This window comes from Suricata suricatta, chromosome 10 (genome assembly GCF_006229205.1).
Source record: "Suricata suricatta isolate VVHF042 chromosome 10, meerkat_22Aug2017_6uvM2_HiC, whole genome shotgun sequence".
NCBI lineage: Eukaryota > Metazoa > Chordata > Mammalia > Carnivora > Herpestidae > Suricata > Suricata suricatta.
In genome coordinates, this window is record NC_043709.1 from 78671739 (window position 1) to 78690786 (window position 19048).

A 19048-nucleotide genomic window follows, 5' to 3' on the forward strand; every position below is an offset into this window, starting at 1 on the left:
GTTATGATTTGTTACAGGGAAAGGATATGGATTAATTTCAGCCAAGGAAAGAACATAGGATGCAGTCCAAGAGGGTTCCAAAGTCATAGCTTTTCCGTGTCCTCTTCCCCTAGAGGCAAGATGCATCACTTTCTCTGTACCAGCGTGTGACACTATGCCTACAGTATTGCCAGCCAGGAAAACCTGCATAGGCTTCAGTGTTCAAAGATTTTGTGGAGGCTCTCTTACACAGGCATCACTGACTACCTGGGTGGTTGATCTCAGCCGCCAGGGGGCCTGATCCTAGGTGACTCAATGCCCCTCCTCTAAATCCTGTGGTTTCTCTGGCATGGCTAAGGCTATCAGGTGTGGTCAGCCCCACCCTAAAATCCTGTGTGACTATAGCTCTTACCTTAAACAGAGATACTCCTGCAAGATATGACCTGGATTGCCTTCCAGTAAGTGTATGTAGGTGAAGTCCAGATCTCTTAGGGCCGGGTCAAATTCTTTATTACACATGATTACTTCCTCTCCTTTCATCTGCTCTGTATTATTACTACCGCAGGACTGATGACCCTCATCTCCCACCTTGTTACATGTTCCCAAATGAGCATTTCTCCTCAACCTGTTTTTGAAGTGTTTCCTTCTTCAATCTGTCTCTGCATCTGAATTTTCCTAAACTCTATGAATCTCTAAGGACTATAACATTCCAACACATTGAAATTATGCTTTAAACCTGATCTAAAAGTTGTGTAATCTACCTTGCTTTTCATTTGCTATTTCCATACAGTGATTAGAACATCTCTCTCCTTTTTGCACTCAAGGTCATGTTGTTGTCCTTAATAACCTACAGATTCTTCATTTCATAAGAAATGATAAGAAATCATACTTTCATTTCATACAAATCTTTTGGGTAATTGTCTTGAAATCCTTCTTGGCTTTATGTTCTCTAATTCTGTTAGGCAAAATAAGTCCTAGACAAATACCAAACAGAATTCCTTTCCTTTAATTTGATCACTTACTGACATTGTAAGTGGTAAGAATTAGCAGATATACTTAAAAATACTGACTTGACAGCTAAATTGAATGGAATGTTTCTTAGAGCAGTTTTTACTTTGTCATTTACTCTAATTTCAAGGTCCTTACACCTCATCTCTTTTCTGAGCTGTAGAAGCTTTTATTGGGAAATCTATAGAGAGAGGAGTACCAGTTAATTTCCATTTTTACTTTTCTGCACCCTAGGGCTTGGAGAAATGAGCCCCAGCAAATAGAAAACTGAATGATAAACAGAGTTGAATTAACATAAAATGAGCTCCAAAGAGAGGAATGGAGCAAAATATTTAGGTTAGAAAATACTTTGTAGGACCTGTTTCTGATCAGAATTGGCATCTGTGAAAAATGCACTGTGTGGACAGCAGTAATGTGGAAAAGCACTGCACGATCATCAGTGGACTGCGTTCTGGGCCTGGCTTCCCAAATAACCAGAATCCTTACAGCTGGCCCTGACTTACGATGCAACTTACGATTTTTGACTTTACAACGGTGTGAAAGCAGTAATAATGCATTCTGTAGAAACCATTCTTCAGTTTTGGACATGCATTTTTGTGGGGCTGGGCAGTGGCAGCCACGGGATCACGGGGGTCAACAAGTGGTCCACGGACACCCAGTCTGTACCCGTCCACCTCTTCTGCTTTTCACTTTCAATCTACTGTGTTCAATAAATTACCTGAGAGAGTCCGCACTTCATGACAAAATAGGTTTTGTGGTAGAGGGTTTGCCCAACTGCAGGCTGAGGTTAAGTGTTCTGAGCAAGTTTCACATAGGATAGGCTAAGCGATGATGTTTGGTAGACTGGGCGCATTTAAATGCATTTTCAACCGGGGGCGCCAACTGCTGAAGGGTCCGACTCTTGGTTTAAGCGCAGACCTCGCAGTTTGTGAGACTGAGACCCATGATCAGCTCTGTGCTGAAAATGCAGAGCCTGCTTATGACTCTCTCTGCCCCTTCCCTGCTCGTGCTCTCTCTCAAAATAAATGTTTTTTTAAAAACTATTTTAAAAAAAGCATTTTTAACCTCTAATATTTTCATCCTAAAATGGATTTATTGGGACATAATCCTATTGTAAGTTGAGGAAGATCTGTATTCGAAAGTGACCAATAGGTGCTAATTTGTAGGGAAAGAAATACAGCAAGTGACAAAATAACAATATAGGTACATACAGGAATATTAAAGTTATTATGGTAGAAATAAAATACACTTCAGAAGCCAGAAGGAATCACTGAGTTTTAATGTTTATTTATTTATTTTTTTATTTTTTTAATGTTTTATTTATTTTTGATACAGAGAGAGACAGAGCATGAGAGGGGGAGGGTCAGAGAGAGAAGGAGACACAGAACCGGAAGCAGGCTCCAGGCCCTGAGCTAGCTGTCAGCACAGAGCCTGACACGGGCTCGAACCCACGAACGTGAGATCTGACCTGAGCCGAAGTCGGAGGCTTAGCCGACTGAGCCACCCAGGCGCCCCAATGTTTATTTATTTTTGACAGAGCGAGAGAGGCAGAGTGCAAGCGGGGAGGGGCAGAGAAAGAGGGAGACACAGAATCCGAAGCAGGCTCCAGGCTCCGAGCTGTCAGCACAGAGCCTGACGCGGGGCTCGAACCCACGAACCGCAGGATGGTGACCTGAGCTGAAGTCAGACACTCAACTGACTGAGCCACCCAGGCATCTGATTTTTAAATTCGTTCTACTGCCACACTGTACAAATAAGAAAACATTTGAATAATCATTGCCATTATGAACTAGAATGAAAGGAATCTTTTTAAATATGTCAAACAATGGTTCCTTTTTAACATTTTCAAATTTATGTTGTTAATGATTACAGATATATCATAAAATTAACATATCAAGCAGTTTATTCTACATAAGTCACATCAGTTTTAATAGCTTCTTCACTGATTCTTTGTACTGAGAAAGGGCGTTTTCATTGTCCCCCTCATTCTTAAGACTAACAACAGACTTTCTGTAATCTTCAACTTCCTTTGTACCAAGGAGCTCTTCTTTGTTTACTTCCGGATTCTTCTCAGCAGCGTTAATTTGGAGAAGTGTTTCCAGGATATTTTTTTCAGAGGGGCTATTTTTCCATATATACTCTTCCATGTCTGCCTCAGTCTTCTCTTTCTCCCATTCTTCGGTTTTCTGAAAGGGAAAAATGAGTTCGGAAAACTAAGAAATACTATCCCAAAACGAAGTTTTGCTTTGTTCTTAGGGAAAGAGAACCTGCAAAATATGAAGAGTCCCTGTCACGCTCTGCATGTGAACTTTGCTTTACCTCCCTCCCAGCACTGCCGTCCACCCGTACCGACAGCGTCAGACGGCACACTCACTGAGTGAATACTCCTTGCCACTCACTAGTTCTACCCACACAGCTCACTCACACTTGACCTGCCCGGCAAATTTCACAAAGATACAGAAACTTTTTTTTGGCAACTTTTTAATCTCTAAACTTAAACACATTGACATTTCACATTTCTGAGGTTAAAAACAGTGAAGAGTGAGAAGAGACTGTATTTATCTTTGTAACATGCCTGTGGAGATGACAAGAAAGACCAATTATTATAATAAAATAAAAAATATAAAATACATGTGTAATACATGATTTTTAGTCATACTAACTTCATATATTCTGGAATTTTGTTACTTTCTTTATCTTCTGTTCCTATAATGGAAACAATTTTTGTTACTGCTTGTTTATTTTTACAAAAATTATTACCACACTATTCTAAGGAACAGTTAGGTTTTATAATAATATAATTCAGATTTATGATTTAGATGAAGATGTAACATTCTGTGAAAAATCAACGAATGCAGCTAATGGCTCAAAGGAGTGCTGAATGCCAGCCACATTCTTCCCCAATTAACACAGAACATATTCTGAGCTTTATGCTATGATAGAATCACCCAGTATTCTAACTTCTGAAGGTGGTAAACCCCCCAAATTATAATATTTTTGAAGTATTAAAAGAAAGATTTGAAAGGCTGCCAGAAATATTTTATCTCTGAAAACACCTCTTGAAAGAGCCCCTAATTTGAGCAGACAGAGCTCCGAGTCTCCCCAGAATTAAGTGAGTACCACGGAGACCGTTTCCATCACACCTGCCTCCTGTCCCAACCCTCACTGTAAGCAATCAGGAAAAGAGAGAAGAGCACTTAAATTTGTCCCTCAAAAGTTGGTCAGGAGGAGCCCCGCCACCTGCAAACAGGCCCCTGGCGATGCCACAGACTCGGGCTAACCCCATGCAGGTCACTGAAGGCCAGGAAAAGCATCTCCTCCATCACAGAGAAACACAAGAAAAAGAAATCCTTTAATCCTTCAAAGGGGAGGGCCCTTTCCTTTAAGAGAAACAACTGGATGCAGAGTGTTTCTCCTCACCTTGCAATCCCTTAGCCGAAGTGGGGTATCTGTACTGGCAGCTCCCAATACTGTTAACCCCGCCACCCCCCATCCTGAATTCATGGCTGAGGGCAACGTGTCCATTGATGTTCTGGAAATATCTGGTTGAGAATGAACTCTTTACCCCTTTTTATCTGGTAGTGAAGCTATCGGCCTGGGTGAGGGGGAGGGATAACGGAAACAACTTCTTGGGGCCTGTGTGTACAAGCCTGCTGCACGTTAACTTTTAACAGCTGAACTCTGAATTTTACATTCAAAAGAAAATTGACAAATTATCCTATCCCACCTGATTTTTACTGTAATATTTGGGGAAGAAATAAATGTTAGCCCCTTAAAAAAACAAATGTCCCAAATTAAATGTTTCATTGGTTCTATCTATTCTTGGAAGTGCTCTAAATGCTAAGACAATATTATAGTTTCTCATAATTCCAGCTTACAAATGAAGTATATTTAAGATGCCAACAAATACGTTATATATAAGCATTAAGTGAAAGAGTCAATCTACCTCAATCTTTTTTTAATTCCCAGTCTACTTCATTCTTGACTGCGAGAAGACAAGCAATTAAGAGATTAACTATTGGGGCACCTGGGTGGCTCAGCCGGTTAAGCATTCGGCTTCAGCTCAGGTCATGATCTCACGGTTCATGGGTTCGAGCCCCAGGTCGGGCTCTGTGCTGACAGCTAGCTCAGAGCCTAAAGCCTGTCTTCAGATTCTGTGTGTCTCTCTCTCTCTCTGATCCTCCCCTGCTCATGCTGTCTGTCTCTGTCTCTCAAAAAGTTAATAAAAAACATTAAAAAAAATTTTTTTTAAAACCCCAATTCTTAAAAAAGAGAGATTAACTATTTTAAAAATTATAAATTTCACCTAGGTTTATGTGGATTTTCTTAACTGCTTTGAAACAGATGCTTAAACAGAAGAGGTAACCAGTGCAAATCCACTAGTGACTTCCAACGCCTCATTTCTCTTCCCCTTATACCTGGTCTACACAATTCTGCACTGCCTCGCCAAGGAGTGTTACAGGTATGCCGGGACCAGAGTCCCTCAGCCCTCACGTGAGCAGGTGAGCCTGAGCAGAAGCAGCCCCGAGCGTCCTCCTTAGTATCTCAGGAAGGATTTTCTAAGTGTGTAAGGACACAAACGAGGTGAGGAAATCCTGCACGAAGGGATAATGTACAGTTACAGGAGGAAATTACTACCATTTTGAACTGGTGAGTGAAAGTAACTACATTCTGGAAAAGGCATGGCTTCTGACTAATCCTGCACAGACACAATGGAGGGTCAGGCTTCAGCTGCAAGCTGAAAACTCATGTTCTCGACAATCCTAACTTCAGGATCCAAACTCTGCATAGTTGAATATAAATTCCAAGATAATGAATGACAGTAATGATACCAATAAATTTAACAATTATTCCTATCACGGACCTAAATACTTACGTATATTAACTATTTCATATAATTCTTATTAAAACCTACTAGGTTAGGTGTTAACAGCTCTACAGATAAAAAAAACTAAATATTATGGACGTTAAACGGGGGGCCACAGCCACTGGGAATGTTTCAGATTTCAGAATTGTTCGTACTTTAGAAAGTTAACATGGTGCACATACCATGTTATAAAATACATGGTGCACATACTGTAATACCCAAGATTTCTTTATCGCCCCCAAAAACCAGAGCCTGCCAGGGAGACTGAGTCACGCATGCAAAGGCAAAGGGCTTTATTACGGGTTTCGGCTCGCCGGGGCCTAAACTCGGGCTCACAGACTTTACGGGCGTGGTGGACCCATGCTGAGAGCAAGCCCCGAACAAAGGTGGGGTAGGACTTTTATGAGTTTGGGAAGGGGGAGTTACAGGAAATTGTGACACAGGTACAGTGATCCAATTATTATTACACATTATTGACAGCAGGTTTATCCAATTACAACATTTAGAGTGTTAACCAATCGAGTAGACCCAGGACCCAGGACCCTCACATAGGGTGTAACTAGCCTTAGGCAGCTTCTATTTCTAGGCGTGCCCTTAGGAATGTTAAGGTATTACAAGGGTGGTCCCTCTTGCCTTGGGCAGTGTGTGCCCTTCTACTGTCTCAAATCTGCAGTCCTTACTAATACCATGTATTTTATAACATGGTATGTGCATGGTCTATGGGAGCGCTCCCCAAACGTATTACCATTTTTGCAGCAACATGTTTGAATAGTCACAATAAATGGGATGAACAAGGCTATAAATAGCTTTTTATCCATCCAGGTCTCATCTTGCCACTGAATAAGTTATAATAAAAAGATTAACAATTTCCAAAGCTTTTAGGGCTTCAGAATTAGGGGATGTGTAACTGTGATTTGCTCAAGATCACACAGGGAGGCAGTACTCATACTATATTTAATATGGGTTTTGGTGTTTTACCGAACTCAGTTTAAATCCTGGTTACATCACTTACTACAATGATAGGCTTGCATTTCTATAAGAACTGATTCAAGGGCCGTTCTGCTGGTTAGGAGAGGTAAGGACTATCCATGTACTTAGAGCACCTGGCTCGGAGTAAACACGAAAATGCTTGCGACTAAGAACAGCTTATTAAGAAGGATGAAGAGTGGGATTCAAACCCTTATTAGCCTACCTGCAAAATATGTTTCCATGTCAAGTGCGTCACTACCGCTTCAAACAGTAAGTAAACTGAAACTTTCAAAGTACAAATAAGCACAGATGCAGTTGTCCAAATGCTCTGCAGTTATCCCCACTCACAAAATCACTGATTTTGATGACGTTTAGATAAAATAGTTAAAGAAACAAGAGGTCTTTACTGCTTATCACTGATATAAAAGGTAATTTTTCATGATGCTGGCTACTGTCTTTTTGACAAGCGTATCACTTATTAGATTTAAATTCCTCAGTTCACTCCCTGTTCTTAAAAATCACTGAGTTATCTCCAATTTTCCTGCAGTCTCCTTTGGGTCTAGGCTTTTTATATCTAATCAGATGTAGATTAGAAAATACACACACACACACACACAAAACAGCATTCATGTCTGCGGAGGACCAACCCACACACCCCAGTCGAAAGGTCCAGAGTAGGGGGTTGGTGTCGGTGCAATATCTCTAGGAAAGCAGATAGAAGAGACAGACGAGACGGAGACGACAACGTGAATGGTGGGAAAGCCACACTTCATTAAGATAGCCAGGGTCTTATATACCATGGGTGATTACATCGTTTCTTTACTGGTTACATAGTTCAAGGTCCCTGAAGTAAAGACATGCTCCGGAAAAGGTCATTCTTATCAGGACAGTAGTAACAGGATTAAGTCATTACAAAAGAGGAATCCCCTAATAATAGTCTGGTTTTAAGCATAAGATGAGGAGATATACATTCCTTAAGGCCCTTCATCAGTTATTCAAGGGTAAGATGCTCATCCTTTTATAAGCAAATCTTTTGGCAGAGGATTATGTTCACTCCCAACAGCAGACAAAGAGCCAGAAAATAAAGTAAGGGAAGGTCACTGACTGACCCAAGTTGATTCAAAGCCTAAAAGTATGTGCCTCTTTGCAAAGCAATGAGAAAATCATAGGATGAACAGAAGCCATATGTGCGGCCCAGGAGGCCAAATATTGTTTGAGGGCTTTTTTTGCCTACTGGGCCCCAACACATGTCAAGAAAAAGACACCCATTTTTTTTTGAAGTCTTATATTAAATGTAAGAAAACATCTTTACAACATCTTTAGAATGTCTATTTTTCAAGCAGGAAAAATAAAAGCTAATCATTATCAATATACCTTATGAGGAAGGAAATCTTTTCTAGTCATTAATGTAGAGGTTTTCACAGATGAGTGCCAACCAAATGGAGCTTGTTGGTAAAGAGCAAAGAACTGGAAGAGATGCTGGTCTATAAATGATATATTAAGAAGCTTTTCCAAAACATTTTCTAATCTTCGTCAATGATGTACAAATAATAACGCTGCCCATAATGCTCATCACTTCAGAATATTTTTTCATCTCTAAGAGGCATCAACATAAAATTTGGGGGGGGGGTAGGGTCTTTGGGAGAGGTTTAGGTCTTGAGGTGGAGCCCTCATGAATGCGGTTAATGCCCTCAGAAAAGAGACTCCAGAGACAGCCCTTGACCCTTCTGCCACGTGAGAACATAGCCAGACCGTTAAGCCCTCTCTAGACCCCAGATCCGCCAATGCCGTGATCGTGGGCCTCTCAGCCTCAGAACTGCGAGAAACAAATTTCTGTTGTTTATAAACAGACTAGTCTGTGGCATTCTGTTACATTAGCCTAAATGGACTAAGACAATGTTTTATACAAATAAAATTTAAGACTTTTTTTTTTTAAGTTTGCAATAACAGAGCTTGGGAAATCTAATCTGGACCAGCAATTCTTAAATAAGTTTATTTATATAAAAAACTATAGCTTTCATTAGCAAAAACTTGTAATTAAGTTATACTTCTAACTTAAAAAAGCTATGGTGCTAAATTAAAAAAAAAGAGACAATCAAATAACCATGCACTTCCTGGTGAAAGAACACAATACTAATTATACAGTAGTAAAAAAATGAAAATAGAATTTGGTTAAGCCTCTAGAGCCAACTATAAACTTAAAAAAAATTATACTATGGTGATAAAAGCAGCAAAATTCAAATGATGGGAACGCCTACAGAAAGAAACCACAACAAACAAAAAACCCCAAGATTTCCTCACCAAATAAACGGCAAGAAAAGAACTCAAAAGACAAAGCTCCCTTTTCATTTGTGACTGCTCCCGGGCACCCTTTCAGAAGACACTTCCTGAAAACCTACCGTGTGCTAGATGGTACTAGGCAGACCTGGATGTGTCTAGGTACCCAGCTAAAAACTAGTGTTTTCATATCCAAATATTTTAGAAAGGGGGTACATATGCTTGTTCCTAAGAAGCATCTGCTGAAACTCTCCTTCGGGTGAAATAAAAAACAGGGCTGGCAAAGCCAAAAAATACCTCATTATTCAAATGCAATACTACTGACACTGGAACAAATTTCAACTTATAAGCTAATTATTTTCTTTGAGGCTAAATACAAATACACTTTGTTTTTGTGATTTAAAGGAGTCTATTACAGAAAATTTCAAACACATACAAAAGTAAAGAGAAAAAGCACTATGAAACTCCCACGTACCCATCACCTAGCTTCCACAGTCAACGCACAGCAGTCCCGTTTCATATGTGCCTCTATCCACTGCCTCCTTACCACGCCCTCGCTGAATTATTATGGAGATAATTCCAGACTTTGTATCATTCCATCCATAATATATTGGTATTTTTTTTTTAAAAAGGGAGTTATTTAAAAAATCATAACCACAATAACACTGTGGTGTTTTAATTCATGAGCACCTAATCTAGGTCAGTTCATTCCTTCATTTAATGCATTCACTCTTTCAATGGGCAATTCCTTCTGTGCAAACTCCTGGCCCCACACAGGTACGGTTCCCTGGTATCATCTTGCCTGTCTGGCCACTTACTGAATAATACCTGACTGAAGCAGAGTCCCTTCTTTGTAATAGGAGTCCAAAGACATAATTTCGTTTAGTTGTATTAATTTTGCTCACTCTCCCCTTGTCTCCCCTTCACCCCTGAGGGTGACTAGATCTATAAATCCTGAAACAGTCAAGGTCATGCTTTCTGACATATAGACTGGAAGAGAAGAAATTAGTCTTGGGAGAGAAAAGAACAAGGCAGTTGCCTATAAAGTAACAGAGTACAAAGAATAAAAGCCCTCACACTGTCCTAGTTTCTGCTTCTGCCCATTCTGGACACCTTGCAGCAACCTTGGCCTTCTATCTTCTGCTTAGGCTGGCCTGAGTGAGTTTCTATGACTTAAAACAAAGAGATCGCAAATAATACAAGGTGCTCAGGAGAGAGGCTTGAGGATAGAGTTTAGAGTTGTCAGCATATACAGGATACTTTATATCCCCTGGAAGAATGTACAGAATGAGGGGAAAAGAGGGTAAGGACAAAACTTGGAAAACAAATTTAACTGATTTAGACTGAAATAAAGAGTAGACATTTCTAGAAACATGGCACACTACAGTTAGAAATTTTATTAAAGAGGCTTGGTATTTTTTGTAAATAAGCAATATCTTTCTAAGATGTTATACCTAAAAATGGCTATTGTGAAATAAGGCTTTTACATTTATGCGACTTCAGATGGCCTTTTGGGAATAGTTTCCTTTAAAAAAATAAATAAAACAAAAAAACAAAACATTTTTTAACTTCAATGTCTTTACACAAAAAGTTTAATGCTACATTAAAGTCCTTTGAAAATACAGGGTTAATCCTAGAAGGATAGTAACCAAGAACTGAATCCTGGTGCAGTATTAAAGGAAAACAAATCAGGCTGCCTGCATGGCTCAGTCAGCTGAGCACCTGACTCCTGAGGCAGGCCCTCAGGTCACTGTCTCTCTGCCTACAGCACTGACCCTGCTGGCATCCTCTCTCCCCACCCCTTTCCGCACCTGCCTCTCAAAATAAAGAAATATTAGAAAAATAAATAAATAAAAGGGAAAAATCATTTGTCCATACTGGGGACACTCAATGCATGTCCTAAACCATTTTTAAAAATACTGCTATGGTTCAATTTTACTTACAATTTTGCGCCCTTGCTTACAATTTGCTGCCCAAGTTTTAGCTTCTAAAATCATACTCAAAATTGAAGTAGGCGGTTAAGAGTTCCTTTTTTTGAAGTGTAGTTGAAATGCATTAATTTTAAAGTAGAAATAATAGCATATTCAAGGGGCACCTGGCTGGCTCAGTCAGTTAAGGGTCTGACTTTGGCTCAGGTCATGATCTCACGGTTTGTGGAGTTTGAGCCCCATATCGGGCTCTGTGCTGATAGCCTGGAGTCTGCTTCTGATTATGTGTCTCTCTCTCTGTGCCTCCCCTACTCACACTCTCTGTTTCAAAAACAAATAAACATTAAAAAAGAAAGAAAGAATAGCATGTTCAAATTACTGGGCAGCAGTGAAAACTACCACTAAGCTTACATTGATCACCATTTAGGCAAAGGGTTTGATTAACCTGTAGACTCCTATTTTAATTCTTCAGCCATTAAACAGTTATAATTTTAGCATTTAATTTATAAGTGTACATATAATACATATACATATATGTGGGCTCTCTCTTCTTCCCTGACTACAGTGAGAAAACCTGTTTGGACTATCACCCCAGAGGAAGCAACCTTCCATTCCACACCATCTGTTCTCTTTTCCACAAGTGGCCCAATTATACACTCGCTCAATAAATATTTACTGCACAACTACTGTGCCAGGCACACACCGTCCTGTCCTGGAACTGCCAGTGTAGTCGGAAGCTTGGAGTTGAATAGGAGCCAGTCAGATAAAGACTGTACTCTAGGCAGAGAAAATAGCCTCCATGGAGCCCTGGAGGTAGGAAAGAGCTCAGTACATTCAGGAAACTGAATGAAGGCCAAGGTGAGGAAAGCAGCACGGGACGAGCCTGAACAGAACTCCCACTTTAGAATACTTACTATGCATATCAGCACCGTCCAGAGATTCCGTCACAACTCTATGTGAGGTAGTACTATCTGTTTTATAGACCAAAAACTAAAGCCCAGAGGATTTAAATAATTTGCCCAAATCCTACTGCTTGTTAGTGGTAGAACATGTTCCAAGGAACACAGAGACACGGCAAAAAAGAATCTAAAGAATAAAAGAATAACTTAATTGAACCTATCACCTTTTCTCCCCTTGTAAGCATAAATTCAATACAAAGAAAAACAGTGCATTCATGCAATGGTCAGTATATTCTGAGGTAATAGAAGGCAAAGAAATATCTGTTCCACTAAATACACAAATTTGTCACCTTCTACCATCTTATTTACAGCTCCCTTTGCCTAGAACATGAATCACAGTAATATTCCACTTCTCATGATTACAAGTAAGGCATTGTGCTATATGAGGGAAAACAGTTTAACCATTAAAAAAATCCAAGTTATTTGAAAATCATAAAAAATAAGAAGTAAAATATCCATAATGGATAAAAAAAAATACTGCCAATTCTTTCAGTTACCACAGTTAAATGTTTAAGTGATTAATATATCAAGGAATTCAATTTAGTTCAGATTGGTTTTTAAAAAATTTAATGAATGCTGTTTTGCCGGACGTTGTACTGGGGGCTGGGAATATAAAGATGGATGAAACATACAGTCCTTGCCCTCAGTGATCTCACAGTCGACCAGGGACAGCCAGATATGCATACAGACAATTACTGTCAAAGTATAAGAGGAATGCTAATGGGAGGAGGGAAAAAAGGATGCACAGACAACTTCTACAACAAGTCATACCTGAAGTATATTAAAAGATTCATATGAATTTGCAGGGTTGATCAACTTGAAAAAGGGATCATAAGCAGAAAGAACAGCATGTGCAAAGTTATAAAAGAACACATGTTCATTATGGCTGAGATACAGAATATATAACCTACATTTCCTGAGCAACTAGCAGTGAGGTGGCCAACTGCTGTGTATAGACAAGCTAAGTAGTTTAGATTTTGTCCTGGGTAATAGGGAATCACTGAAGGATTTTATTAAGGAACACAACACAAGTGATTTGCTTTCTAGAGCATTTAGTTTAACAGCAATCCGGAAGATGGATGAAATGGGAAAATCAAAATGGCTATTAGAGTGAAAAGAGGATGAAGATTTATATAGGATTGCAGCAGTCGGGATCGAGAGGAGAAAATGGCTTTCTTAATAGATGGAATATGAAGTCTCACCTGAAGGCAAAGAGATCTGAAGGGTCCCCTTCCCTGTATCATCATCCCACCCAAGAATCTAGAACAGCTGCCTACTTCCTACCACCATCAAGTCAAAAAAGTCTGTGTTTGTATCACACACAAACCCCTCCATTTTCTCGCCCTTCTCATTCTAATTCTGATCCTCACCCTCAGCTCTGATACTAGATACATGTACAAAAACTGTCTTAAAAGAGCTATGCCATCCCTCTAATTCGTTTATTAAAAAGACTCAAAGGTTGAGGAAACTATTCATCATCAGAACTTACATCAGAATCACTTGTGGAGTCTTTAAAATGGAAGAACCCCTCCCGAGTCTCACCACTAGAGATTTTAATTCCATAGAGTTCATACATCTCTAGTTTAAACAAGCTTTCCAGGGGAGTCTCATACAACCCCCAGCCGAAAACAGGTTATGGAGATAAATTTTCAGTGATCAATTTTCAGTTTGAGAAGACAGTAAACTAGCAGCTAAAGTTCAGGTTTAATTTCATCTCTTATTTCACAGTATTTTTAAGGAAGTCAAAGTTGAACTACACTAAATAATATGATACCATGGGAAGAATATGAAACTCAAATCTGAGTCTTTCAGCTAATAAGTTCTGTAACCTCAAGTAAAGTACATAGCTCTCCTCTAAATCTTAATTTCTCAATTTATATAATGAAGAGGTTATAACAGATAAATCTGATCCCTGATATTCAAAGTTAGTACTAATTTAAAATGGGTGGACACATGACACGCTTTTAAGAAAAATGACAGTAGTTTAAAGCACTTTTGAAATTGGAGCTCCTCTCCCACCGCTCACCCTCTTTTTGGTTTTCTTTTTATTTTCATCCAAGGTGATCATGTGGAACCGCACAGAAGTAAAAAAGAAAGTCAGAGACAGAGACACAGGTGACTCTCAGAGCAACACTAAAATTCTCTTTTGAAACAAAGGCCAGGGGGTCCCTTAGGGGTTCAATTGGTTAAGCGTCCAACTTTACGTCAGGATATGATCTTGTGGTTCCTGAGTTTGAGCTCACATCAGGTTCTGTGCTCACAGCTCAGAGCCTGGAGCCTGCTTCCGATTCATTCTGTGTCTCCCTCTCTCTCTGCCCCTACCCAGCTCACATTTTCTCTCTCTCTCTCTCTCTCTCTCAAAAATAAACATTAAAAAAAACAAAACAAAACAAGACAAAACAAAGGCCAGATGTGCTATTTGTCTGGAATCAAGGAAAAGGTAGCAAGTATGCACTCTTTACTGTTACTGGTCTATGACAAATACTCAGACTCATCATGGGAATTCAATGAATGTGTTTAGTGATTTTTTCTTTAATAAATACTGTATTTTTAGTTTATACATAATTAGATTACATAGAAGTTTATGCATAAATACATTTCACATTAAAGAGATGCACTGTGTTAGGAGTTGTCAATATTCTTCTAGAAGATGAATTATATTAACACTATCAAATATAGATTAGCATCAGAAAATAAACTTTTGTAGAGAACAAAAAATTTGTTTTTGCAGAGAAGAGAAATTTGTAGAGAAATTCCAAAACAATGAAGAATTTAAAAAAATGTTTATTCATTTGAGAAAGAGAGTGAAGAGGGAGGGACAGAGAGAATCCCAAGCAGGCTCTGTGCAGTCAGCACAGAGTCCAACCCGGGGCTGGATCTAAGTCAAAATCAAGAGTTGGAAGCTTAACTGACTGAGGTACCCAGGTGCACCAGGAATACTTTTTAAGTATCTGAAAAAAACATGATCAAATGAAAGACAAACCTGATCTACACGTAACTCACATCATACAAAATCAAACTGTTGCAAAGGCATTTTTTATAAACTGGGCACAATTATGACTGTTGCTCATTAATAATTTAATTAAGAGATGATTAATAAGCTATGCCAGTAAGCTAATTATTGCTAATATCTAACAAGTATGCTATATTTTATATTACTAAAAAGGGAGTTTGCTACTTTGTCAACTCACTTGTGAAGTTGAAAACCTTCTACTTCGAAAGCTTACGGAAATCCCAAACATTAAACATTTAGTGTTCCTATCTAGCAGTGACCTAGATACTCTGAAGAACAAAATACAGTAAGACTACATATGCTAAGAAGGACCTTATGATTAGTTAGAAAAACAAACATGCGTGGAAAACATACATGGAAAACTCTCCACGGAACATGGACTAAGACAGCTGTCTGTAGTCAAGGGCCCTAGTAACCAACACAGAAACTAAGACAGTGTCACTTGCTATTTATGCAAAACTGAAGTTACACAAAAAGGCTCAAATATATCTGATGAGTTAATATCCAAAGTACATAAAGAACTCATAACTCACGCAAAAAAACACAAACAATACAGCTTAAAAATGAGAAGATCTGAAGAGCCATTTTTCCAAAGACATCCAGATGGCCAAGAGACACATGAAAAGATGCTCCCTATCAGTCATCATCAGGGAAATGCAAATCAAAACCACAGATATCACTTCACACCTGTTAAAATGGCTATTATGAAAAAGACAAGAAATCACACAAGTATTGGCAAGGATGTGGAGAAAAGGGAACCCTGGGGCACTGTTGGTGGAAATGTAAAATGGTGGAGTCACTGTGGAAAACAGTATGGAGGTTCCTCAAGAAACTAAAAATAGAAATCCCAGAAGATCCAGGAATTCCACTTCTGGGTGTTTATCCAAAGAAAACGAAACATTAACCTGAAAAGATATCTGCACCCTCATGTTCACTGCAACATTATTTACAATAACTGAGACTGGAAATAACCTGTGTTCCCTGATGATTAAACGAATAAAGAGTTAAGTGTGGGTGTATGTTTTCTCTCTCTCTCTCTCTCTCTCTCTCTCTCTCTCTCACACACACACACACACACACACACGCACAGAGGAATATTATTCAAGGATTAAAAAAAAAAGAAGGAAATCTTGGCATTTCTGACAACATGAATGTACCTGAAGGCATTACGCTAAGTGAAATAAGAGAAAGATAAATACCATATGATCTCACTTATATGTGAAATCTAAAAAACTAGATTCATAGAAACACAACAGATTGGCAACTGCCAGATGCTGGGGAGGGCAAAATGAGTGAAGATGATCAAAAGGTACAAACTTCCATTTATAAAGCAAATCATGGGGATGTTAATATACACCACAGTGACTATAGTCAATAATACTGTACTACTGCTATTTCTTCTCATCAGAAGAAAGAAAATTTGTAACTATGTGTAGTGATGAATGTTAACTAGACATTGTGGTGACTGTTTCTCGTTCTCTCTCTCTCTATATATACACATATGGCGTATATGTGTATGCATGTATACATAGCATATATACATATATAATGTATATGTAGTGTGTATGTGCATACACACACATGTACATGTGTTGAAGCATTGTTGTATACCTATGTATAATGTTTTATGACAATAATCTTAATTGAAAAAAACAGGCTCAAAGTTGGTATCAATTAAAGCCTTGAAGGATACACAAGAAATAAAGATAAAAATTAATTAAACTGTAAACTACTCAACACTTTTGCAATATTTATTACTAAACCAACTTGCTTCTACTAGTGTTCCCCAGTGGAAGACAAAGCTTCCCCCACTTATATATTAACCTCCATATGCAAAAACACCAAGCAAGTTAACAGGCAACCAGTAAACGGTTGCCCAACAAGTAACCAGTTCATTTTAATGAAAGCACACTTAACATTTGTCATATGGATGGTTTACTATTTCAAAAACACTGAAAAAGTGAAATAGGTAGTTTTCAAACAACTAGTGAAACTTTCAATATAGACTTGCCCTCTGGATACAAATCTACACCCTGTGAATAAACTACTCAACCAGCTCACAATCTGGCTGACTTGAGTTTCGTTTTTTTTTTTTCTGTCTGATTGCCTACCTCTGCCCTGTCAGTCTTACATCCTGGCCACAGCAAACCTCTGCCTGCTCTCTACATCCACAAGGCCACAGAGTCCTTTTCCTACTTCTCTGCTGCACACTCCTACTCTTCTTCCACTTCGTGGAAGCTTCCAGGGAGAGTGAATCCTTGTTGGTCCCTCTCACAGCACTGTGTTCCTACTCCCATTATCAAGTAAACAGGCAATATCATAACCACTGATTCTCTCCAGAAATAAAGGTACATAAAGGCAGAGGCTGTTTCATTTTCACAACCATGTCAATACCTGTCACTGTATCTTGTACACAAGAACAAGATCATCGTTGGGCGCCTGGGCGGCTCAGTCGGTTAAGCATCTGACTTTGGCTCAGGTGATGATCTTACAGTCCATGGGTTCAAGCCCCGCATCGGGCTCTGTGTTGACAGCTCAGAGCCTAGAGCCTACTTGGATTTTGTGTCTCCCTCTCCCTCTGCCCCTCCCCTGCTCATATTCTGTCTGTCTCTCTCTCTCTCTCAAAACTAAACATTAAAAAATAATAAATAGGGGAGCCTAGGTGGCTCAGTCGGTTAAGCCTCTGACTTCAGCTCAGGTCAGATCTCACGTTCATGGGTTTGAGCCCCGCGTCGGGCTCTGTGCTGACAGCTAGCTCAGAGCCTGGAGCCTGTTTTCGGTTCTGTGTCTCCTTCTCTCTGCCCCTCCCCCTCTCATGCTTTGTCTCTCTCTGTATCAAAAATAAATAAAACATTAAAAAATTATTTAAAAATAAATAAATAATAAATAAAAAATAATAAATAAAATGAACTCTTATTGAGTGTAAAAATATCTTAAAAGTTTTTTTTCACAATTTTTCAGAACCAATTTATTACAAACCTAGACGTATTTTTAGCAATAAGACTACCATGAAATCCAAATAAGTAAAAAACTCGAATTATAAAAACCCTCCAATTTAAAAAAGGAATTATTAGTAATTAAACATTCAAAAACCCTTCGAATTTGATTTCAGATCTCTACATTCATTCCTATGCCAACAATGTGTCATATGGAAATACTGAAACCAATTTCTACAACTCTCTTTGCTCCTCTGAACTGCTGAAGGATAAACGGTCTGAGGTATCTGTCTCTTAGCACCTCCCAGCAGTGCAATAACCATCCTTCAACTCACTGCTAAGCCTCCATGCTTGAAGTCAACGGCATGGGTAGTCTATGTCTTCTCAAGTCTACTTTGATACTTCCATAGTTAAACTACTCTGAGTAGCACACAACAGTAACATTTTTATCCTGAAGTCTAGATGAACAACTGAAAAGAAACTTCACAGAAGTTTCTGAACTGTGTGCTACATAAAACTACCAACTACTTTCTTCTCCACTCTTAGAGGAAACCTCCACACTAAGGTTAAAAAGCCAGAAAATTAAGAGAAGCTTATCTTTTAGGTATTAAATGCTCTGAAACTAGTTTAAAAAAATAAAAGGGGGCTCTCTAAGTATCTGATTAAACACCAGGTGGTAACATCAATTTCAAGTCTGAGATCCATGCTAGTGAAGGAAAAAAGAATTTCAATTCAATAAAGATTCTGTCCCACCAGCTCTGCAAAATTTCACAGCTCATCTGCATTCTCTTAAAGCTTCTTCACTGATGGCACTTGTTTAGAAAGGGCCAAGAGCCAGGTGTAATATAGAAATTCTTTAATTCTATCTTTTTGGGATAGATGTATGTGGCTACTTATTCTGGCATCAAAGTAATTAGCATTAAAGATCAAAGGCTACTTTGCATGAATCCAGAATACAAACTTGTTTGGATTCTCTGTCATGGAACCACAGAAAGAATCCAGTAAGTCAACTTTCACTGAATTTATTTATGCCTGTCATTTCCTTTAGGGCAAATTCATTTTACAGGCTGCTGGCAAAATAAGAGATTCAAAATTGGTTGGTCTTTATTGAT

At 38.9% G+C, this 19048-nt stretch overlaps 1 protein-coding gene across 2 annotated transcripts in view; it reads right to left on the reverse strand.

The window, feature by feature from the left end:
• Positions 1 to 2867: 2867 nt before the first annotated feature.
• The window catches only part of MRPS35 (mitochondrial ribosomal protein S35), a 44478-nt gene continuing 28297 nt past the window's right edge, over positions 2868 to 19048 (reverse strand). For both annotated transcript variants that reach the window (XM_029953387.1, XM_029953388.1), the window contains exon 8: positions 2868 to 3173. In XM_029953387.1, coding sequence (XP_029809247.1) covers positions 2904 to 3173 — 270 coding nt within the window. In that variant the 3' untranslated portion in view covers positions 2868 to 2903. The remainder of the gene's footprint in view (positions 3174 to 19048) is intronic.